General features: G+C 41.5%; 2 protein-coding genes across 5 annotated transcripts in view; both read left to right on the top strand.

Annotated features, from left to right (window-relative positions):
* MPPE1 (metallophosphoesterase 1) overlaps positions 1-23768 on the top strand; it is a 32961-nt gene extending 9193 nt beyond the window's left edge. The window contains exons 2-10 of the mRNA XM_055799780.1: positions 13787-14172; positions 15019-15127; positions 16952-17055; positions 17659-17739; positions 19630-19738; positions 20629-20700; positions 20811-20933; positions 21710-21850; positions 23294-23768. Coding sequence (XP_055655755.1) covers positions 13898-14172; positions 15019-15127; positions 16952-17055; positions 17659-17739; positions 19630-19738; positions 20629-20700; positions 20811-20933; positions 21710-21850; positions 23294-23476 — 1197 coding nt within the window. The 5' untranslated portion in view covers positions 13787-13897 and the 3' untranslated portion in view covers positions 23477-23768. The remainder of the gene's footprint in view (positions 1-13786; positions 14173-15018; positions 15128-16951; positions 17056-17658; positions 17740-19629; positions 19739-20628; positions 20701-20810; positions 20934-21709; positions 21851-23293) is intronic.
* LOC129784082 (centrosomal protein of 290 kDa-like) lies at positions 262-9068 on the top strand. Of its 4 annotated transcripts, none has more exons than XM_055799784.1 (7): positions 278-765; positions 1531-1670; positions 2270-2350; positions 4246-4336; positions 5224-5410; positions 6310-6407; positions 8723-9068. In XM_055799784.1, the coding sequence occupies exons 1-7, from the start codon at positions 733-735 to the stop codon at positions 8849-8851; spliced, it is 759 nt and encodes a 252-aa protein (XP_055655759.1). In that variant the 5' UTR covers positions 278-732; the 3' UTR covers positions 8852-9068. The 4 variants fall into 4 exon arrangements, with proteins under 4 accessions (XP_055655762.1, XP_055655759.1, XP_055655760.1 ...); XM_055799785.1 differs by lacking the exon at positions 278-765 and adding an exon at positions 790-1156; XM_055799786.1 differs by lacking the exon at positions 278-765 and adding an exon at positions 793-1028.
* Positions 23769-24338: the final 570 nt, after the last annotated feature.

Genomic DNA, 24338 nt, shown 5'->3' with positions numbered 1-24338 from the left:
AACAGCCCGTACCGTGGCCTCTGTTGTTACGGGGGTGGGAGATGCGGAATATGCTTTTGTAGAGATACATAACCGGGTGTGTGTTGATGTGCAAGCGTGTCGGTGCAGGTCTATAATCGGCAGTGTCTGCAATGCCATGCACTCAGTGTACGTTAATCACGGAAGATAAAATTGCGATTAAAACGCACGGCGATTTCAGAGAGGCCAGCTGAGACTGGGTGTTTTGGCGCTGGCTGCGGAGGCTGAGGTTCACAGCCACAGAAAACCCGGCTCCGGAGCTGGTGAGGGGTGCCGCTGTCACCGCCCGGCGCGGGCCGGGTGGCAGATCCGCGCCTCTCGGCGGCTCGGAGGCGCCGGGCGAGCTCCGGGGCTCGCCCCTCCCTGCCGCGGCAGTGCCGGCCCGGGGGCGCTGGCTGCTCCGGCGGCGCCGCTTCTGCCGCTGCCCCGGCAACGGGCGGGGTGCCCGCGTGCGGCCGAGGCCCTTGCCTGCCCGCGGTCGCTCGCCTGTGACGCGGGCTGCTCGCTGCTGCTGGGGGCCGAGCGGGGCGGCTTCGCTGCCGAGGCGCCTGCGTGAGGGCCGTGGGGCGGCCGTGGCGACGGGCGGTGACCGGGGCAGCCGTGCGGGGCCCTGCGGCGGCGCCGGCCCCGGCGCGGCGGGTGCGCTTGAAGGCGGGCGCGGGCGGACCGCGGCCCTCGGCGGCCGCCCTGCCCGAGGCGGGGCTCCGCGGCGCCATGGCCCTGCCCGCCGTCCACAAGTGCCTCCAAGTGAGTGGGGCCCCGGGCGGTGCCGGGCCGCGGGCTGGCCCCCCGCACGCTCCGGGGAGCTCGGCAGCCCCGCGGAACGCCCTAGCGGCCCGGCCCGGCGAGAGCGCCCGGGGACGCACGGGCACGGCGACTCTGGGTCCCCCGGGTTTGCCTTTACCTCCAGGGGCTGAGCTCCCGCGTGCGGCAGCTGGCGGTTTCTCGTGGCCGGCCTTCCTTGTGTGGGCCGAGCATCGGCCGGGAGCACCGGTCCTACCGAGCAGCCTGTAGGTCGGGGCAATACCGTGACTTGCGGTGGGGTCGCCGGTGAAATGACACGCGTGACTGCGTGCTGCTGGGCGAGGCCCAGCAAAAGTGCGTGCGAGAAATTCTGCTGATGTGGCTGTCAGCTTTGGTGAGGTTAAAATAAGAACAGATGTGAGCTTACTCGCAGAGCTGATTTTTAGAAGTATAACTGAAAACGTGTATGTTTTGTCCCTTTGTGATTTATCTTTTTAAAATGCAAAACCAGTTTGCCTTATCATTCCCTAATGAATTAATGAAGTTACATTAAAAGTCTTAATATATGTGATAAAGATGCTGTGTTTTAGTCAATTCTTCATAGAGTTCGAAGCCCATTATTTTTCTTCCTATTTTGCTTTGTATAGTTTAAGATAAAAATAGCAAAACTTTTGGGAGAGAATTTTAATGTGAAATGTTATCAGCATAATTAATATTTGATCTGAAAATGTTGCTTCATTTTTCCTTTTTAATTCTCTTCCTTTTCAGCTCAGTGATGAAAATGAACAGTTAGTCAAGAAGTTGAAAAAACTACACATAAAAAATAAGGAGCTAGAAAAGAATCTGGGTCAGATCCAGGAAAAACTGTATCTGCAGCAGTTAATGCGTGACTATGGCACAAGCAGAGAGTAAGAATTGTCAAATGTTTCTTTTTGTGTCAAAAGAAGTGCATGTTGTAGTTTAACTTTTACCTTGATATTCTTCAGATGAACTAGGCCCTATATGATGTGCATATTTTGAGGGGCCCTCTGTGAACAGGGTGGTGGGGATGGAGAATGCTGCACGCCTGTAAGGGGATAAGGTATGGCTGGGGAAGGTAGTACAAAATTCATTGCTGTAGTGAAAGAAACAGTTTTATTATCAGTAAGTAATACTCCTGCTTAGGCAACATGCTAACTCTTAACTGCAAAGAGTTTTGGACTATTTTTCCACCAAACAGTAGTTAGATAGTTAAATTGCATCAGTACTGTTTAAAAGATTTGGAAACTGGGACCTTAGGACCTGAAAAATAACAGTGATAGTGGTCTGGAGAGTGTCTGCCAAGATTTAAGTACCTATTTGCAAACATTTTCAAGTTGAAACTTTGCTGTGTTTATGATCCTTCATGGAAACCTCTACTGTAAAATCAAACTGAAAAGTAACTTAGCTTTTTTTTCAGTTGCTTTGTTTGATCCAATTAAAATTGTAAAATTAATTTTATTAAGCTGTTGTGTTTATTTCAATTAAGTGTTCAAGTTCAAACAGAAGCCCGTTTATGGCGTAAGGGTGGATACAGCAAGGATCTTATTCTAGACGGTAACAGTGACAGGTGAGTTCTTGGGAAATGCTCCTTCACAGAATTAAATATCCTTCTCTGTAGTCTAGAATGTGCTGTTCATGATTAAGTCAGTTGATTTTTTTTTTAACTGTTGTGGAAGTGGCTTCCAGCATTTGAAATAATGGAAAATAGTATTTCTTTTAAAAATGTAAATAAAATTAAATCTTAGATTAAATTTGAAAATAGCACTAAACGAAGAACAAAATGGATTTCTTTTTCAGGTCTTTCACTAAGAAAAGTTGAATGAGCCAAGGAAGCTTATTCATGTGTGTGTGAACATGCATGATCTTTTTTGTAGATTTTAAACCTAGAATTATGTATTTTCATTTTCTGTTTTGTGGGAGCTTTCTTAGCTCATTTTTTCTAGGTCAGTTTCATGTGTATATAAAATTTATAGACTGGTACTGTTTTTCAAAATCGGCCAGACAAGTGATTCTACTTTTCAGTCTAACTGATTTTAGAAGTGAGCCGCTACTTACCAAAGGTTGCCAATTAATGCTAGAAATAAACTCTCGTAACTGCTTTTTTGATGCAAAAGATACATTTTTGCTTTCAGAGAATATATATTGAAACTTTTAACAACTAGGCATGTTACATAAAAGGTAGTTCCATCCCGGAATGCCTTGATTTTGAAATAAATAGGCTGCTCTGTTCTTTCAAAGGCTAAATTTTGTCTGCTTACAGAAATAGGCTTAAAAGGATAGAGGCAGACCATAGTGCTTTTGTTTTAAGCAACCTGTTTTTAGTGTTTCCTTTAGGTGTCTGTAGAAGGTGAATTTTTTTCCCTTCCCTTTTTTAAAAATACTTTTACAATGTACCAGACTGTTTTTGCAAACTAGATGGGAAGGCTGGGTGTCTAGCTCTGGGCTTGAATTGAGTACCTAATTAGATGCTTATCTGGAAGAAGTCCAAGTTACTCCTTGAATCTAGTGCTGGACCTGCTTGTGTTAGGTTGTACATGGATAACCTGACAGCTTTTTTCCTAGCATCTATTTGTTTGTTATTTTACAAAGCTGTTCTGTACTGTAGTATTGCTCATCCTGCTTGTGGTGCGCAGTCATGAGTTAGTATGAGTGCCAGCTCTTACTTGAATTCCTAATAAAACAGGAAAAATGTCTGTTCATGTTCATCACTTACGTTATGGGCCTGATATATGTAGACTGAATGCTATGAAATATGGTAGGAAATTAGTGTAGCAGAACTTGATGCAAAACAGTGTCAAGGGGAAGGATCCCAAATCTGTTTATTTGACATTGATTTTTTTTTTTTTTTTTTACCCACTCACACTCATTTTCTCCTAGATTTCATTCACTCATATCCTCACACTCATGCACTCAGAAGCAATGAGAACCTGGTTTGTGCAACACATGGATGTTGTCTCACGAGTCCTCATATGTGTTCTTGATTGGTGGCAATAAACTAGTTTCTAGACAAATTTTTATATCCTTCAGGAGTGGTCTTTTGCTTTTCCTGTTGTGCTAATGGGGGTAGGAATGGTATATGTGACATGCTGCAAAGTCATTGCCACCCTCTTGTTGTTAGTGTATAGGTCTTCTATCAATAAGTTATTTGTACTGAGGTTTAATCAGAGTGTGGGTGTGTGGGCTGGACAACAGCAGGGTCCTCAGCCTGGCTGAGTGAAAGGGATTCTTTGCCATTGATACAGACCATTCTTCTAACTCTCACTTTGCTGCTTTTTCTGGTACTTTCTCTTTCTGTGTTGCCAGTCATTCATACCCATCTTAAATATTTCTGTTAGAAGTTTCTACAGTACAGCTACAGTCCGAGTGATCTCTATGGGGTGTCTGTAATACTTCTATCATAAAGGATGCACATTTTGCTGGCTTTCATGTTTTATTACAATCTATGCATTTCTTCTGTTTTAGACTCCTTGAGATGTATAATGAGCTGCAGAAAAGTTATGTTAAGGAAATAAAAACAAACCAGGAGCAAAGGGAAGCAATTAAAAATCTCACTGTAAGTAGAATTTGTAGGAGATGGTATCAAATAGCAAAACAGAAGCTTTTAGGGAGACTGTAAAGTAATTCTTACATTTGTAAAATGAAACCATGTTTTTCTTTTTATATTAATTTTTGTTTCCCATGCCATTGAGATAATGGAAAATAGTCTGTAGTTCCCTTTGAAAGTGAACTCTATCACTGGTATGTCTGTAACTGAAAGCTGTCTTCCCTTTCCTTGCTTTTTAAATTTACTCACCTACCTACCCCTCCTTCCAACTTTATATGCATCTTCTGACCGCTCTTGCACCAGCCCAGATGTTTTCTGTATGTGTCATGAGCTGATTTAGTTCAGAAATCCAGCAGTAAGCTAATCAAATGAAGGCACATAGTCTTCTGGCATGTACCAAGATCTGTTGGCTTGCTGTGCAAAGAGGCTAGCACCATAGGAGTGGTTCAAGAAGCTTCAGGTGGGTGTTGCCTCTTTAGGCACTGATCAAGCATTACAGCTGACCAGTCTAATTAATTTCCTCTTAGGAGTCTGGGGCATGTGTTTTGTTTGTAAATTAATATTCATTATAATTTGGATTATATGTACTTTTTCTTAGAAGCTGGCAATTGCTGCCACAAAAATACGCTTTACTGTGTGGAAAGGTTTAGTATCTTTGTGCCTGCACATTTATATTGTCTTGAGAGCATGTGCTCAATAACAGTTTTTTAAAAAACACTTGATATATGCAAAACTTCACTTGCTGTATTTTTTCCTCCTTTCAGACCCTTTGGATAAATGTAGTTTTAAGTCAGCGATTGAAAGCTCTAGGTTTGCATTTAGGATGTGTTCCCAGTGGTATTCAGTTGAACTCTGTTTGTTCTATGCATTTTGAAAAATCTTTAGTTTCTTGACAGATGAAAATTTGTGAGCTAGAGCATAATCTTCAAGAGCAGAGGCAAAGAATCGAGCAACTGGAATGTAAAAAGATTTCTTGGAAAAGTAGTGCTGTTTTTGGAAAAAGAAGTCGAACACCAGAGGAAAAAGTAACATCTCACAGGGACATTTCTAATAAGAAGCAATGCTGTTGCAGTAAATATTTAGGTAATGGTACAGTTAATTCTGATTCTGTTCTTTCCAGTATGCCCATTAGAGAGGATGCGTTTCATTAATGATCCAGAGGCACACTCCAGGTTTTATTTCTTCTACTTCAGCCAACGGTATCTAAAATGTTTTTAATTTTTGAAAACATGTTACGTAAAAACAGCATCTTGTAATCAATGCCCTGTCTGTGGATCCAGTCCTGCATTTGTTTGTGATAAAAACAAGTGCTGCTTTTCTCTGTTTCTGAAATTGGTATGTTGGTGTAATCATGGGTGGGAGTGCATGGCTGTATTTAGTACTATTTGTTATTCATTCTAGTAAGCTCTATCTGTGCAGCTCTCTGAGCTACAATGTTTGCTGCTCCATTCTTTGGTTTTCAGACACTGATACGCAAAAGAACCTGGTTTTAGCTTTAAAATATGGGACAAAGCAGTCAATACTGGCTTGTTCTTTCTCACATAAGTAAATCCACAAGTTAAGGTGCAATCTTGTTCCATTTCAAAGCATATGATCTCTTCAATATCTTTTTTATAATGTAGGCATAATTTTCAGGAAATGTGCTGTCAGCAAGGCTAATGTGACCCTCTTGCAAGTCAGAAAAAGGTAGTCAAGGCATGTGATGTATGTTTTATGGATTTTGAAGTAAAATAATCCTACATTATAAAAATCTGTTAGATTCAGATAATCCAGATGGCAGGTCCTGTGATCTTTGATAGTACCTGGCAGTGTGCTGGGCCGATTCTTAAGAATAAATCACTTATGAAAAAGGTACTTTAAAAAGCTGAACCATAATTTTCTAATACCACAAAACGTAGGCAGCCCTTTAGCTGTAATATGATTCATATGAGGGGGAGGTTGACTGTAATGGTTGAAGTCTCTATTTTTTTATTTGAATATAGAGCTATTGTTGAAGGAGATTAAAAAGCTGAAGAAAGAAAATGAAAAGTTGTCTACAGAAAGGAGAGCACTAAAAAATGAATTAGCTGGATTAGACAAGGTAATTTATTTTAGGACAAGTTTAAGAATAGATGATTTTTGAAAAACTAACTTTTCTGCCTGAACTGAAACTTATCTTTAGGCTAAACATATGTTGTTATCAAGCAAAATACATAAACCCCCCATTTATAGCATTCTGAGAAAGAAAAGAAAATGAATGACTCCTTGAAACATTAATGTCCTGCAGTACTTCTGGGCTAAGGAAGAAGAATAATGCAATTTTAATTTAGTTTGGTTTGGGTTTTGGTTGTTGTTTTAAACAGCTGTGGATTTTTAAAAAATATTTGGTTTCCTTCATGAGAGATTATTTGCCTTATGTTGTTATGACATTAAAATTGTAACTGCTGGTAACAGTCTTAATTCCTTCCAACAGACATTTGCAGAGATAATAAAACCAGGTTTTTTTAATGATCACTTTTGAATGATCTACTGCTTCATGTCAGTGAGAGGAAAGCTATTTTCTCTTGAACTTAAACATATCAAAGTTAAGTCTCTGACAGAACTCCAAAGCCCTCCCTTCAGCCCTTCCTAAGCTTAAAGTTTTCATGATTGATAGGTGTAGAAAGTGAAAGTTAGAAAATTTGGTGAGTCTGGAAATTGTATGAAGATGAGATCTTATCTATATATATAGGATTCAGTTTAATGTACTGACCTCAGATTTTATTTTCAGCAATGACCTTGTTTAAATTGTTTTTTTGCTTATTCTTCATGTCTTGTGTTGGATTTATTATTTTTTTTTTGAGAATCTGTTTTCTTACTTGCAATCCTTTCTCACAAGCTAAACAATATTATGCTAGCTTTCATTACAGGGGTAACAGTAAAATGTGGTGATATTTCATTAGGTGTGAAACTTGTAGAACGTTGAGCTAGGGTGAGTTCTAGATCCCCGTGTTTGGGAATTGGGGACAACTTATGGCTGAAAGTTTAATCTTTCAGAAGAGAAATATATAAATCTGCAGTTATTGCTTTTTATCAGTAACCGGTTTTTAGGTTTTTTAAGTCACTGAATGTTATTTCAGATGTATGTAGCTGTTTATTTAGAAAAGAAGTCAGAAGAATAGGCAGGAGAAATGTCAAATACAGATGGATAGAAGTAGATACAACGTGACTGTGATAGGTAGGAATTTCCAAGGCTGGTGAAGTTAAGTCTTGGGTGATTACACTCTGCTTGCTGTCCTTGTATTTCCCGACGACTTCTGACTTCACTTACAAAGGACTGGGATTGCTCAGTAGACTTGAATTGCATTTAAGCTATGGCCCATCGATATTTTTAATTAGTGGAAGTTTATTTCTATGAAGCTGAATTTATCTCCTAGTTGAATTGGGTATAGCTAGAACTAATTGTTAAGTTATGCATTCTGGGATAGTATCATTATGGAAGGATCAATATGAGAAAGTGAAACCATATAGGCTGACATTAAATAAGTTCAACAGGACTTGGTTTTTATGGCTTTCTCACTGGACTATCTACATTCTGTGTAGCCTTACATATTGCTGTTTTTCATTCCCTCCTTTGTTGTAAATTGCCTTTATCTGAGCCAGTTGAACCTGTTGGATAGCATTATCCCTTGTAGGCTCTGTCAAGTTTAATGCATTCTAAATCTTACCATTTTGAATCTGAAAATCACTTTTTAACACAGTGTAGTCATAAATAATAGATCCTATTCTGAAATAGGATGCTCATTAACAAAGTGTAGTTATACTTAAAGTTCTAAATGGATACTAGCAGTTGAGGTCTAAAAATATTTTATAACTTTCTAGGTCTAAATATGGAATCCATTTGTCCATCTTAAACTCTTTAGTATTGTCTTCTTCAGATGCTACCATCCTCCTCCTTAGTTTACTCTCCTCATCCCTCTCCTTGCTTTTTGTCCCTTTTTTATAATCTTGCAACTTCCAGATCTTCAAAGTAAATGGTGAGTTATCTACTACTGGCTGACTTCAGCATGTATCGCTGTATTTTTGCATAGATGTGTTTGACGTTGTTCCCTTGAAATTTTGGACTGTCATTTCGTAGCTTTCTGATAATCAACATTTTTTTCCTTCTCCCAGTTCATCTTCCTATTACTATTCTGTATTTCAGGCTCTAACATAACTTGAATTCTACTTGTATTGTGTGTTCAGGGCAAAGTTTTAAATTATTACTTAAGGTTATAGTTGATTGCTGTACCTCAGCTTTGTTTGCATAGCTGCAGTATATATTAATAAAAATATGGAAAGTGTCTCTGAACTTGGGAACAACTGAAATGCTGATTAGCTCTTCCTGAGAATGTCTTTGAAAAAAACTTTAAGGTGAATATTTTTGGTTTTTTCTAGGATTTTTTTGAAGAGATAGAAGATCTAAAGCATGCTGTACAGGAATCTGTGAAACTGAATAATCAGTATGAAAAGTGTTTGAAACAAATAAGTGTAATGTATGGACTTCCTTTTACAACATCTTTGTAACCACTGATTAATTTAATGGCAAGTGGATTTTCCACATACTTTTTTATACTTCAACATTTAAACCTACCATGGCTTATGTAGTACCATATTTTGATAACATTATGAATTTAATTATATGATCTCAATATGACAACCTGCTTTGAAATATTTCTGTATTTTGTGCCTTTGCTTTTTGTTTACATGTTTTTCAAATAAACTGTGGTCTGTATAACATCAACTAACTTTCAATACCTCTCTCATACTTGTAAAATACATTCATTGCAGGGAGTGGTAGTGGGTGTTTATGGGAATATGATAAAATCTTTGTGTTTTAATTTGAAGAATTTCCCAATTTATCCTTTTCTGTGAACTAAGTAAATTCAAAGTAGATGTGCAGATTTGGCAGTCTTCATGAATTTCAGCCCCAAGAATGTACCAATACAGACAGAAATTAATTCCATCATTAAATTATTACAGATGGATTTCCTAAAAGAAAAATGCTAAATCCCTGCTCGGAGTTTTTCTTTAATCACAATATTTAATTAAAATTTGTGGGTGAAGGAAGGGTTTAAGTTTTAGAATTGGTAAGAGTGTGTTCAGAAAGATGGGTCAGAGTTGTCTTGTGGTATCAAAACAAGAATTCATCAGAAGCTCTTGTTTGATTGAAGAGTTGAGGTATTTGAAGTGCTGAGAGGAAGCCGGACTGTGGAGAGTCACAGTTCACGAGGCAGAAACGTTACATTGCTTCAGAGAGAGCGAGAGAGAGGGCTTGGAATAAGAGGCAGCTCCCAGTGACAGGTGTACCTTGCAGAAGGGAAAACTTGTGAGATTTGAACCTGAACTTGTTTGTAACTACAGTTCACAACAGTTTAACATAGTTACATTATAGAACTGTATTTGTCTGAAAGCTGCAAATCTGTACCTTTGTGACACTGTGATGGGAAAACTGAGTGAAAACTTTATTGCAAGGTTATAAATACTAAGCTTTCTCATAACCTAATGCAGTTTCTTTAACGTAATAAAAATACTTGCATGCTTGTTAGGGATAGGACTAGGAGCAGGATGAGCACTCTTGTATCCCACTTGGTTTGTTCGGACAGTTTTATGTAGTTGGAAATTAATAAATAAATTGGCCTCAAAGCGTATGAGCTGTTCAGATTTAATTATTCCCCAAGAGAAAGGGTAAAGCTCTAGAACTACTTGCTTCCTGGTCTGGCTATAGACCACTGCGTCAGGTTTCCCGTGTTCCATTCTTGGCTCGCTTGTAAATGAAAGCTGGATAACGTCCTGAACAGAGATAGAAAAGGGAAAGAGGAGTGATGCGAGTCTGATGCCAGTAAACTTGATAGATGAAAAGAACAACAGCATGTATGATGGAAATATTTTAAGTGAAAAAATGTATCTAATATTTGTTAGTAAGCAAAATAAACCTGAATACTGGGGAAGAAACGCATCAGACTTTTTTTTGAGCGCCAGTCACTTGAGCATTTTTCCACCCCACAGTTTTGTGGTATAAAGTTATACTTCCAGCATGTTTAAACTTTGGTGATGTTATTAAATGAATCTGTAACTGTCCTCATACACAGGCTGATTTTTAAATGTGCAGAACGGTTCTTAGAACATGTAGATGAGGAGAAGTTCAAGGTTATTTTTCCCCTGCCTAAGGAATGTATACATTGACTGAATACAAAATTATCATGATTAGCAGAACTTTGCTGTTTGCCAGCTACTGAAGATCAGAGTTTTTCATTATAGAGTATGTCTCTGCCCAAACAATTGAAAAGAATTAATATGGTCAAAATACTGATCTCACCTTTATTATGAGCTTTTAAAACTTGTGTCAGGCCACTCCCATATATTTAGAACAAGAAACTGAGAAATCTTTTGGTCTTTTCTTTTAATTGAGATCCTCAGACTCTAGTAAGAAACCAGATTTTAGTCTAATCTTAATAACCAGCCAAGCAAGGAGTAGCAGCAGCAACCTGTTGTACAGCAACATGCTGAACCACAGCTCCATCTTGCAGTGTGCGCGCAGTCTGACAGCGTTATTTTTGACCTTGCCATCACATGTGAGAGGCGGTGGGCCTCCAGTCTGTGGGTTACCCGTGTGTGAGGTTCAGGTTCCTACCGCATGTGCTTGGTTGCTGGTTAAACTGCCTTTACTTCGGCGTGCAGAGAAGCACAGCAGAGCTGAGCGAATGGTTCAGCTGGGATGTGAGCAGCCCTGGGCTGGCAGGTGGCAGAGCCAGGGATTTCTAGCAGCCAGCAGTAGGAGTTGGCTTTCAGCTCATTCTGCATCACTGACTTTCCTGTGATTTTCTTTTCTTTTTTTTTTTTTCTTTCTTTTTTCTTTCACTATCAGGAAAGCCGGAAAAATAGGGTGCAGATGGGAGACCTCTGGCATCTTCCACACCTGCAGCACAAACTCCCCAAATAGTAACAGCTAGCAGCAGAGATGCTGGGGCAGGGAACGTGTGTAGAGATGGCCGGCTCTGTGGTTTTCATTATGTCAGTTGCCATTTGTGACTTTTGAAAATGTCAGTTTTGCCTTGAAGATTTTTCTTTTCTAGTAATTGCAGGTTTGGTGTTTTTTCTATTTGATCATTTTTCTTCTGAAGATCTGATTTTTTTTTTCCCCCAGTGATCTGTAATACTGGCTTTTTGCTGCAACTCTAGCTGTTTCAACAGCTTCAAAAGAAATTTGGTGTGTGAAAAATAATGTAACGAAAAGCTTCTATAAAATGCGTAGATATTGGCAGCAAAATGGCAGGTTTTATTTGTTTTAGCCTTAGTGTAGGTTGCGAATAAGAATAGTCATAGAGGTTTCTTTTGTTGTTGTTGTTTTTGACAGACCTTATGCAAGTTAAGCAACTTGCTGGTATTTCCTGTTCAAATTAGTACTATTTTTCTTGGAAGAGGAGACTTATCTAGGAATACCAAAGTCTACTGTCAAATTCTGGGGTAGGTGCAGTTTGTGCAGGATAAGGCCATATGAATTTGTGCTTAGTTAAGAATTTACCTGTCTCTTGTCATTGTTGCTGAGTCTGTTGAACAGATGTTTCTGTTTTAATCTTTCCTTGTGAGATGTAAAAACAAGTTCTTGTTGATTTTTATTGCTAGTTAAAGTGCAGATGAGATGAACACTAAACAAGTTAATCACCCTTTATGTGTAGTTCCTCTGTATTGTGAAATTGCGATGTCTGGCCAGTAGTGGCTTTCTCCTGCTAAACTAAGTTTAGATAGAACTGGATTGCGTGCAGTTAAGTATTAGTCATGCTAAATAATGCATATTGGAAATGTTACACGAAGCAGCCTAATGGTTCTTTGTCTTGAATAAGTACTTTGTAGTGGTGATATGGGGAAGTTCGTGTTTGAAAATAAGTGGCTATTATCAAATAGAGGTTTTGGTTGGAAAAATAAGATAATTACACGACAGATTTGATTTCCATGAGACATCAATCAGATTGGCTAGGGCATAAGACAGTAAAGCAATTTAGGTTTTGTTTCGTGTCCTGCATGTGACTGAGACCAGGGTTTTAGAGAAGATAAACTGTAATTATTTGTGGTTCTGTAATTTTGTCCCAGTGTTACTATTTAGGGTCTAAATATTCAAAGATACTGAGTATTCCCAGTTCTAATTGGTTTTAGTGAATTCACCTGAATGTTGGCTCCTAATCACTGAGTGCTGTGTTCAGTAATTGCCAGTATCTGGACGTTTGTCCTATGTTAGAGTTTTTCTATTGTAGGAAGCAAAATTGCTGTCCCGTTCTTGAGTGGGGGACAAGACTTTTCTTCGTGGATTTCTCTAGAAGTTTGTTCATGAGCTTGTGAGGTAACATGTTTATACCTCTCATGGAGGCCCTTTTACTGTGACCATACTACGCTGTTTACCTTTAAAAAGTGGGTCTTTCAGACATGCCCTACTCTTCAGACTGAAACCTTGAGGGTTGCACGTGGAACCTGGGTGATTTTACTTGAAAGTGAGGGCTAGTGTCTCTGTACTCTCAGGTGGGATACTTGTTTCTTGTGGGCACTTACAGTGGAGAAGTGTTTCTGCCAAGGACTGTAGAAGACAGAACTATGAAAGGCTGGGTATTTCCTCCTTACAGCAGCAATAACGAGTTTCTGTTAAATGCCTCCAAAGAAGTGAAACAGTCATTGAGCCCTATTACAATTGTGGCTTATCGAAGTGAAGACATGTGTTTTGTATTAGCCTTTCTAATAGCAGAAAATAATATTGTGGTTTCAGAAGGGGTGAGTTCCCTGTTTGGGTTACAGAATATCCGAGTTGGAAGAAATCAGTAAATACAGTAAACTTAGCAATTCAAGCTCATTTTCCCACATTTCTCATCAGCTGTAGCACAGTTCGTTTCTGAGGCTTGTTTTGTTGATGTTTCTTGTTTTCCCCTTGTTAGCAGCATTGGTTACCTAGTCACGTATCTGTGTTCCTGGAAAGCTCTGGTAAACTTGTTCAGGGATAGTAAATTGCTTTTGGTTCTTGGAGATTATAAAGTTGAGCTGTATTAAAGGTGGTAATTGCATTGATCTGGCATAGTCATGTTATGTGACTTGTGCCAGAAGGTGGTTGCATGTGGCGTTGCAGTGGCCAGGGTGATATGGATCCTAGTGGATTTTTTTTCTTCCTTCTGTTCAGGCTAAACTCCGTCTTTACTTACCTTTAACCCCTACTCACAGTGTTTTCACTGTATAGTTTTTAAAAAAGCACCATACACCAAGCTTTACGCTGGTTGCCTTGGTCCTGGTAGGAGAGAGTGCGGTTCTATGCTCAGCAGCATGGCTGTTTGCATTCCTGAAGGAGAAGACCAACTTTGCTTTTTAGGTCAATTAAATATTTCCAAATCTTTCAGGGTGACAAGAAGCTAACACTGTAGGCCTTACATGATAGCTTTTCACAAGGAATGCTGGCTTAATGAATATTTTGTATTTTCTCCACAGGGATTTGGTACTGATACAAAGCCCAACGCAATCCTTTGACCTAGCCCCTACTGACTTCGCCTGAGAGAGGAGAATTGAGCCACCGTGGAAGTGTCTGATGCTGGTACTGCAATGCTGAGTTCTAGCTCGACCACTGTGAAGAATCTTCCTTTGAAGAAGAGGCTCTGTTTCCTGCTGAAACTTGTGTGCTTTGTGACCTCGGTGTTAATATTTTGCGAATTTTTGATTTATTATGTGGTAATTTTTCAATGTCGATGGCCAGAAGTGAAAGGTGGAGCTCACATGGGTGGAAAAGAGACTTCGACTTCAGTCCTAAAAGCCATAATTTTAGCTGATACTCACCTACTTGGTGAAATCAAAGGACATTGGCTGGATAAGCTGAGAAGGTAATAATTTTTTTGAATAATCTCTTATCCTGGTTTTAGAGTTTTTAATAGTAGCTAATTGGGAGAGGAGTGTAAAACCAATGTTGTACTTTTAAGAAGCACACATGCTGCCTCTGACTTGCCTGTCTGGATCTGTGCCGGGTAATAAAACAGTATTGAAAGGTTAAAGAATGGGACTTACTGAGGCAGTGCAGTCTTGAATGCTCAGGTACTATGTGGGTGTAGATGCCTGAGCATTTTTGGTGGGTCAGATAAGTCTTTTCTAGTATGTAACGATTTTATAGAATGCCTTAAAAATGAGCCAGATAACTTGGCTGTCCCAATAGTTAATATCTTTAATTACAGAGATGAGGAAGCTGGTAGTTTGTCTCTGTAGTAGAAGAATCGGAAGCAAAATCACATTTAAAGGCAAAGATAATTCAATCTTCTGCCTACAAAACCATATTTCTATTAGTCCAAAAGAAGAAAAATCAGAATGCTGAAAGTACCAATTCCGCCATGATACAAAAATCAGAAACTTTTGCTGCAGAAACAATAGTGTAGTAAAACATGCAATAATTCACCGTTCTAATTAATTACTGTTTAATGGAATTGTAATGAAAAATAAACAAGCTGGTTTTTCTTCTTGCATGAGTTGGTCCTGATTGTTTTGTGGTGGAATTACCCACCAGGTAAGATATACCTACTGTACTTAAACCTGATTTCTAGATATTTAATTTGAATTTCATATTAGTGCTTTCTGTGTGTTGGAGCCATCTTCCCATTCCTGCCAGGCTGTGTTTGTGTGTTCAGAGTTGAGGATTCAGAAGTTAGGTGGTGATGAATGAGTCTGTGTTTTCCTTTCAGGGAATGGCAAATGGAGAGATCTTTCCAAACTGCCGTATGGTTATTGCAGCCAGATATTGTTTTTATTCTGGGGGATGTCTTTGATGAAGGAAAATGGAGCTCACCTCAGGTATGGCATCAACAGCTCTTTTATTTCAAAAAATGAGGATTTGTTGAAGGAAATGGATGACCGAAGAAAGACTAGGTATGCAAGGCTTTGTTTAGTGTTACTACAGGTGTCATGCTGGTAGAAGTTTCTAGTGTTTTAGGTACAAATTTAAATGTTGTGGTTCTTCATTTTTGGTAGTATCTTGACACTTTTGCCCCTCATATAAAACTTAAAAAAATGTAAATGTCTCAGTCTGTGCTTCTGTATTATGTACTTGTGGTGGGTTGACCCTGGCTGGGTGCCAGGTGCCCACCAAAGCCGCTCTGTCACCCCGCTCCTCAGCTGGGCAGGGGAGGGAAGATGCAGTGACAGGCTCCTGGGTCGGGATAAGGACAGCGAGATCGCTCAGCAATTACCGTCACGGGCAAAACAGACCGGTCTTGGGGAAATTAGTGTAGTTTATTACCAATCAAAGCAGAGTAGGGTAATGAGAAATAAAACCAAATCTTAAAAAACCCCCACACCTTCCCAGGCTCAACTTCGTTCCCAATTTTCTGTCCCCCCCCGCCCAGCAGCGCAGGGGGACGGGAGCGGGGGCTGCGGTCAGTCCATCACACGCTGTCTCTGCCGCTCCTGCCTCGCAGGGGGAGGCTCCTCACACTGCCCTGCTCCAGCCTGGGGTCCCTCCCGCGGGAGACAGTCCTCCATCAGCTGCTCCGGTGTCAGCCCTGCCCACGGGCTGCAGTTCTCCACAGCCTGCCCCAGCCTGGGTCCCCGCGGGGTCACAGGCGCTGCCAGGACCCTGCCCCAGCCTGGGTCCCCGCGGGGTCACAGGCGCTGCCAGGACCCTGCCCCAGCCTGGGCTCCTCTCCCCGCGGGGTCACAGGCGCTGCCAGGACCCTGCCCCAGCCTGGGCTCCTCTCCCCGCGGGGTCACAGGCGCTGCCAGGACCCTGCCCCAGCCTGGGCTCCTCTCCCCGCGGGGTCACAGGCGCTGCCAGGACCCTGCCCCAGCCTGGGCTCCTCTCCCCGCGGGGTCACAGGCGCTGCCAGGACCCTGCCCCAGCCTGGGCTCCTCTCCCCGCGGGGTCACAGGCGCTGCCAGGACCCTGCCCCAGCCTGGGTCCCCGCGGGGTCACAGGCGCTGCCAGGACCCTGCCCCAGCCTGGGCTCCTCTCCCCGCGGGGTCACAGGCCCTGCCAGGACCCTGCCCCAGCCTGGGCTCCTCTCCCCGCGGGGTCACAGGCCCTGCCAGGACCCTGCCCCAGCCTGGGCTTCCCACGGGGTCGCAGCCTCCTTTGGGCACCCACCTGCTCCGGCGTGGGGTCCTCCACCGGCTGCAGGTGGGGATCTGCTCCACCACGGACCCCCACGGGCTGCAGGTGGGGATCTGCTCCACCACGGACCCCCACGGGCTGAGGGGCACAGCCTGCCCCACCGTGGGCTTCACCACGGGCTGCAGGGGAATCTCTGCTCCGGCGCCTGGAGCCCCCCCTGCCCCTCCTGCACTGACCTGGGGGCTGCGGGGCTCTGCCTCTCACATAGTCTCACTCCTCTCTTCCACTGCAGTTGCTGTTGTGCAAGTTTCTTTCCCCTCTTTAAATGTGTTACCCCAGAGGCACCACCACCATCGCTGATGGACTCAGCCTCGGCCAGCAGCAGGTCCATCTCGAAGCCAGCTGGCATTGCCTCCATTGGACACAGGGGAAGCTTCTAGCAGCTTCTCACAGAAGCCACCCCAGCAGCGCCCCTGCTACCAAAGCCTTGCCATGCAAACCCATCACAATACCAGTCCCCTTTGATACTGTCAAACAGCATTAATTTCTCCATTTGTGTTCTCATGCAGGCATGGGCAGGTGATGTCAGGAGATTTCGGAAAATGTTTAAGTATCCAGTTTCTACTGAGCTAGTGGTTATTGTTGGGAATCATGACATTGGATTTCATTATGAGTAAGTCTTGTCTGTGAAAGTACGCAAGTGTCAAGAATGAAATGTCAGCATGCGTACAGTAACTGGTTTTCTGATTGACCTCTTGTGTGGTCACACAGAAAGTTTTTGATCATAACCAAATTAGAAGGGATTGTAATTTAGAGCAAGACCTTAAACGGTATCCATCTGCACACAGTGCACCCTAGGAATAAATTTTAGAGCAGGTTTCGGGATACTTTTATGCTTCTCTGAGCATATGTGAAGTTGTTCAGAGCTCATCTTTCTGCATTGGCAGGGAAGACTTGAAGCTGCTTTTCCTTGTGGTGGGCCTCCTTATCTGAAAAGCGTTTAGTCTGAGCATATTCCCTTTCCTGCTACCTCAGCACAAAAGAGTGTGAGTGCCCCCGCTCTGCTGTACTTCTGTAGGATGGTTGTGCTTACACTGGTGGCACTGGGTCAGAGTACACGATGGGTGTCAGAGCACCCCTGTGAGTTTGAATGGGTATGTGAGCTAGATAATGGAGCAGCAAGCTGCATGAATTGCCTGCAACCTGTAAAGCAACTGTGTCAGGTGATTTACAATGCCAGTTTCTTACTTCAGTTGTATTTTTCCTCTTGACACAGAATGACTACTTACAAGGTAAATCGATTTGAGAAAGTTTTCAACTTTACTTCAGGAAAGCTGATAACTCGAAAAGGAATCAAGTGAGTATACTCGATCCCCCCCCAATGTTTACAGTAGTGATTACTGAGTTAGAAGACCAGAATAATGAAAACTGAGAACTGGAAGTGGAATTTCTAATGAAATATTATAGGAATGCTTAACTTAAAACATTTTTTTTAGATTTTTTTAATTTTTACTTTGTGTCTAGCTTATGATATGTTAAACACAAAACACTTTGTACAAACCTGTAGTTTGATATTGAGTGGCAGCTGTACTTTGAGCTAGGTAAATTGCAACAATTTCCTTTTAAATGGAAAAGTACTGTGGCGTCAGAATCAAATTCTCTGGTTTGCCTTTTTACTTCCTTGCAGCTGGTAATGACCCATGGCTGTAAACACAACAGAATAGGATTCAGTAAAGAAACACAAATCAACCCCCTCTGTGCTTACAAGTAAAGAGTTTAATTAATCTTAATAACTTTATTCTGCAGAACTTAACTCTTTTTTGAGGGATATGGGAACATAGCAGCTGCTTGTCCACAGTTTTCCACAGGGTGGGGTAATAATGCACAAGCAGGTTTTGGCTCAGAGTAGATCTTGTTGTAGAGCTGTCCTCACAGTGGTGTGTGTCTGTAGCTGTCCTGCCGTGTACCCTTTCTGTTACTTTTAGATACCATGCAGGAACCCAATGAGGGAAAGTGATAGTGGGCTTGTGGCAAAGCATTTGTCTTTAAACCTCATATAAATGAAGGGAATACCTATTGCCACTCTGTTTGGCATGTATTCCATCAGGTTATAATCATTCATGTAAATGTAAGATTCAAAACCTACAGGTTTGTGCTTGTTTCCTTTAATTAAGCAAACATTAAAAACATTCTGAACAGGTCTAGAAACGGTGTGTCTTTTTTAGGATGATTTACAAGCTTAATGAATGTTTAGTATAATGCTATTGTTTATCATGCAGACGTGGGGTCTTCTAGATATGTATTTCAGCTGCTTTAAAAAATAGTTATCAAGGAGTATCTCCATTTCCCCTTTGATAAAAAAAAGCACAGCAGAATTCTTGCATGCTGTTGCAGATTGTATGCCTGGTATCATATTCATTAACTGAAATGAGTTGCATTATTAATAAAACATTGCTAGATAAACTTATTTTACAACAAATCTGTAGTTTAAAACGCAGCTTAAAAAGAATTAATTTTTTTGTTGTTTGTTTTGATGAGTATCTCTTAAGTAGAGGCATTCAGCTCATTTCTGTCTGTAAAATGTACTGAATTGAACTGGGAATGTATCTCTTGAGTCCTGAATGAATGACTAAAATGGTATGAATCTTGTGACAGAAGTTCGAAGTTGATTTGAAATCTACCGGGAAATCTTTTTCTATTACAAATAAAATCCCATTTTCTGCATGAGAGATCGCAAAGTACAAAACTGTTTGTTCAGGGTAGCCAGCCAAATGCAATGCTGTTTTGCTTTTCAGTTGTTCTGAAGAAGCTGAATGTCTAAAATTATGTCTCTGAGGTTTAAAATGTGTTCAGGGAGAGAAGCAGGTTCTACTTTCAGTCAGAATTCAGCTTAGTGGGCTTCTAACATTCCACTAGAATACCACTTAATACTGCTATGATATACAAAAAATCTTGAAGTGTAAACATGAAGCATAGCATACGGTATATTGTGCAACCTGATTAACAACTGACTATAAAGGAGCCTACCAGGTAGAGAAACAGCTACACTATGGATACCCAGAAGAGGATTTTTAGAGCATGTGATTTCAGAAGCCGTTACATTCTGCTGTTTTGTTGAGTCTTTGGAAGACTTTGAAATACTTGGGCTTTATAAAATAAGGTTTATCCCACATGTGTGCACGAATAACAAGTTCTTTCCTGTCCTCCCCACTTCCCTTCTCTTTGCCCACTCCCTGGTATTTTCCAGCTTTGTCCTAGTGAACAGCGTAGCCCTGGAGGGTGATGGCTGTGCTGTCTGCCGTACCTCGGAGGCAAAGCTTGTGGCACTTTCTCACAAACTGAATTGCTCCCAGCAGGTGAGAGTTTATTAAAGATCCGATTATAGCCAGCAACTTGGCTGCTGCAATGGGAATACTGATACTGCAGTGACAGGATATAACTAAGGCTCTCCTGAAAAAGTCTGCTTCCAATTTCATATTGCAACTTGCTAGGAAATCTTCCTTCTCCTCGTTTGCCTCTTACCGTTTTACTTAACTGTTAACTGTGTTGCTTTGTGTGAATGGTGTTAACTTCCTCAGGCTGCCAACACAGAGGGTGTCATTTCCTCTGTTCCAAGGAACGGCAGAAGTTTCTGTAACCCTCCGTTTGACTTGAGATACATAATCCCTGCATTTATGCATATTGCTGGTCTATATCCTTCAAGCTAGCCTATTCTTGTAGTTTTCTGATTCTACTGGCGTCCTGTCTTGATAGCCTAGTAATGTTTTAGTTGTATTTTTTTCATCAAATCCAATTGCTTCTTGTATTTCATTTCATTCCTCTTTTTCATAGGCTGACTGGAAACATGGTAGGCAGCATGGCCAACTGGGTTGGCAGTCAATCAGGGAACCAGCTCCCAGTGGAAAAATCACCAGACTCTAACTGCTGTCTCTCGGGCTGCCCTAAATCTCTTTCTCTTGTTTGTGCAGTGAGATTCTGCTGTTGCTTTCGGCATTCAGGAAGAGTGCAACCGTATTTACAGCATATAATTAAGGCATTTCCCCTTCTATCCACAGCAGAGGCTCTTAAAAGTTAATACAGTGGACAGTATTTAAACACTGTACTCGGAGCTGCTACCGCTTTTGACAAAGAAACCAAAACAACAACCCCCCCAACCCCTCAAAACCTAGCTACTGTTTAATTCCCTTCCCCACTCCTGTGGTACACATAGGTGAAGACAACATGTATGGGTTGATTTTATTCACAGAAACCAAGTTATTCCAACAAAAGATGCAGTGATGTGGAAAAGCTTCCAGCTTCAGAACCCATCCTTTTACAGGTGTGTTAGAGGTGGGGTAAGGCAACATGTTGACATGTTCTTAGAGTATTTGTTACTGTTCCAGAAAGGCTGGACATTAACAACTGATCCTTGCTTTGAATTTCTCACAGCATTACCCCCTCTATCGGAAAAGTGATGCTGAATGCACTGGAGAAGATTCTGCTCCTGTAGAGGAGAAGAACATCCCGTTTAAAGAAAAGTATGATGTACTGTCTCAAGAAGCATCACAAAAGGTTTGATTTATTGGGAACTTGAGTATCAGTGTGAGTGGGACACAAATGTAGATAGATATAGATTAAAAAAGATTTGGAAGGAGCGTTAGCTGAGACAAACAGACCACAGCTGCTCCCGCTTTAATGTGGCCTTTGAGATGCTGCTTGCTAGAGCTGCTCCCCTGAGGATCATCGCGATTACGGCCTTGCTGCTGCTGGGTTTCCCAGGTACAGGCCGCAAGTCCTGGTGCTCTTAAGTCTGCTGCAGTGCTGTTACCTCCAGTTTAGCATTTTGTAGCATTACATACCGTGTAGGTTACTGACAAACCTAGTAGAAAGCCATGATTTTCCAACACTTTGAAAGCACTGCTTTTGCTGACTTAGCAACTACAAGAAAATGTAAAGTCAAAGTATTCCGTAAAAATCTAATGGTCAGTATTTGTTTCCTTCTGCACAAATGTCCTCACTCAACACTGGCAGTGCAAAAGTCTCCCTCAGACAAGAAAACTGCATTGCTTTACTAAACCCAGGGTTTTTTCTATTTATGATGTCAACAGGATGCTATTGCCTTTATTTTTCTGATCCATATGGCCAAGAAAAAAAAAAAAAAAAAGTCCAGTATTTGGGATGAGGGCCAAAGGGGTATAACTGTTACAGTATCAACTTGTCTTATGCTTTCGAAGGATATCAGAATCGTCATAATTTCATTCTGCTAGAAGGTGGGAAAAAAAGGGGTTTAAGCTCAAGTTCTTTCTAGTTATGACTTAATTTTTGCACCTCATCATTTTCTGTTCTAGCTGATATGGTGGTTTCATCCCCGTTTGATTCTCAGTGGGCATACGCATAGTGCTTGTGAAGTGCTGCACATGGGGAACATTCCAGAAATCAGTGTCCCGTCATTCAGTTGGAGGAATAGAAACAATCCTAGTTTCATCATGGTAAGTTTTTAATTTTTTTTATTTTTCTCAGATAACTTTCATAAATAAATCAACATGGCAGTCAGCTATATTTTAAAACTGATTCTACCTGTAAAAACAAAAAATAAAAAAATTGCCTACCCACCCAACCCACTCAGTACACTGCATCCACTTTATAAAGTACATCTGTGGGAGCCACATGTTCTGTGTGGTACAAAGCAATGCTGTTAAAACATCTGATTAGTATCTGGGTACAAGCATCTAACATTTTCTTATAAAGAGGGTGCATTGTAAACTATTGACTTGTAAAAATAATCAGTATTGTGCACTGAACAGTAGAAAGACTAGTTTGGCTTGGTTGATTTACCAACTATGAAAACAAGACTGTGTCCACCTCAAACTCTCTTGCATGGTGATCGTGGTTTTCAAACTTGTGCATTAACCCCTTCACACAGTGAAAACATTTGTCACATGCCAATAGTCTGCCGCCTCCTTTCCAATTCACATTTTATTCAGCGTGTTGGTTATGCTCTTGCAGGCAGTTCCAGTGCTCAGTATATCCTTAGAGGTAAATCAATTAGTTCCCCAGTTCAAAAATAAAACAGAACTCCTAGAAACTTGGAGTAAGAAGCAAAACCTACAATCTGTTTACAGAGTAGTCTGTGACTTGGGGGGCGGGGGGTGGGGCGGGGAAATCTTTCATGTATTTTTTACTGCTGTTGAGTTTAGGCTGCTTAATACACAGACAACCCCAAACTTCTAAATTCATTTTATGCAACTGTTAATATTTCTTGTTGAAAGTAGTTCTGTTTATTCCGTATTCCTGAGAGTAGCTGCCTTCAAACTACACATGCTCTCTGCACATGCCAGACAGTGCATCTTCACTGCAAAACAAGAGGTTGGCTAATTAAAGCTGCATCGTCTTCACTACTGTTTTAACTCAGCCTCGGTCCATTGTAAACTTTAATTTGAACTGCAAAGTCAAGCCAAAACCCAGTGAAGTTCTCTGCTGCTGAAGTTCACGTTCGTAATTTGGAGTAGCCAACGTGTTTTTTGCAGCATGTACTGGGTAGGAGGAGGGCTCGGGGGGAGGACGGGGCACATTCACAAAGCCTAACTTTAGCTTGGGAAGGCTCCTTCCGTGTGGATTTACAGCAGCTGAAGTTAGGCTTCTCTTGAAGGCAGATCAGATGAGGAGCCCAGCTCTCTGTTTACGCTAGATGGAACATAGGGAAGATTGGCCTCTGGGCTAACATTAGCCTGGTGAGTATTCCAGTTAGTGCCCAGCACCGCAAGGTTATGGACTCTTCGGCCCCCTGGAGAAGGCACTGGTACTAGGAAACTGGCCCCAACCCTTGCCACCCAACACAGAATTTAGAAATTGGAGATCTGACAGTTGTGGTGTTTACTCCTGATTCAGAACCCACTGTAACAGCAAAGTGACAGTCTTCATTTCTTTTCCAGGGCAGCATAACACCAGCTGACTTCTCCCTCCAAAAATGCTTCCTTCCGTACGAGAGCAGAGTCTTTACTATATACTGTGCAGCAGGTGCTCTGCTTGTAATCCTGATACTAGCTCATTTTCAGCTTCTCACTCCACCATTTTATTTTGCTCAGCGTTTAATCAGTAAGCATAAAGCAGTATGAAGAGCCAGACATCTGCATTCAGTCACTGAAATACCAAAGCTGAGAACAGTCAAACATCAGACTATATTCATGCCAGCAAATGACCTAATTTGATTGCTAGTCTGAAGGCAGGTTGCATTTACACATACCATAGAAGTCCTATACAGCTGATATGACTAACTACAGGATAAATAATTAACTGAAATGAACGTTTCATGCTGTACAAAAATACTGTATTCGACAATCAAATGAGTCCTTTTCCTGCTATAATTTTTGTATCAAATACGTATATTAAAAGTGTAACTGTACATTATGTAAATCCTATAGCCTCATCACTTATCTGCACTAGTGTCTTACCCTGGCGGAGGCTCAGTCCTGCAAACTGGAAATGTTTCTCTGTTTTATTGCTGCATGGCCCTTCTAATGTCATACTTCTGTTTGTTAGGGTCAGGCAGAAACTAGATACATCAGCACTGACAGATGTGGATTTCCGTAACCTTTTTAGGATGCCATATGTAAGGGACTGTGGTTTGGGACAAGAAATCTTCCAGTTCCTGACACATTGAATCGTTAGCTGACTACAGTTTGCAGTTATCGTCTACCAGACAACAATGGGGAGAAGCTTGTGGATCCAGTTTGCTGATACACACTTGAAACCTGCTTAAAAAAAAAATAGGGCGACACCTCAAGCTGCTATTTTTAAAAAGATGTGCTATGATGAGCTTAAAAAAAGAGGGCCCTATTGCATCCCAGAGATCTGTGTGGTGAGGGGCCCTCCAGTTGCCGATCTTCTGCAAGAAGGAAGGTCAAATACAGCTGCAGTAACATTATCCTATGCCTTGGCCCTCAGTCTGCGGACAGAGAGGGACAGGAACGCGCCTTA

This window comes from Falco peregrinus, chromosome 3 (genome assembly GCF_023634155.1).
Source record: "Falco peregrinus isolate bFalPer1 chromosome 3, bFalPer1.pri, whole genome shotgun sequence".
In the NCBI taxonomy this organism is placed as follows: Eukaryota; Metazoa; Chordata; class Aves; order Falconiformes; family Falconidae; genus Falco; species Falco peregrinus.
The sequence above is the reverse complement of the archived record's forward strand: the minus strand, read 5'-3'. Positions and strand labels throughout refer to the sequence as shown.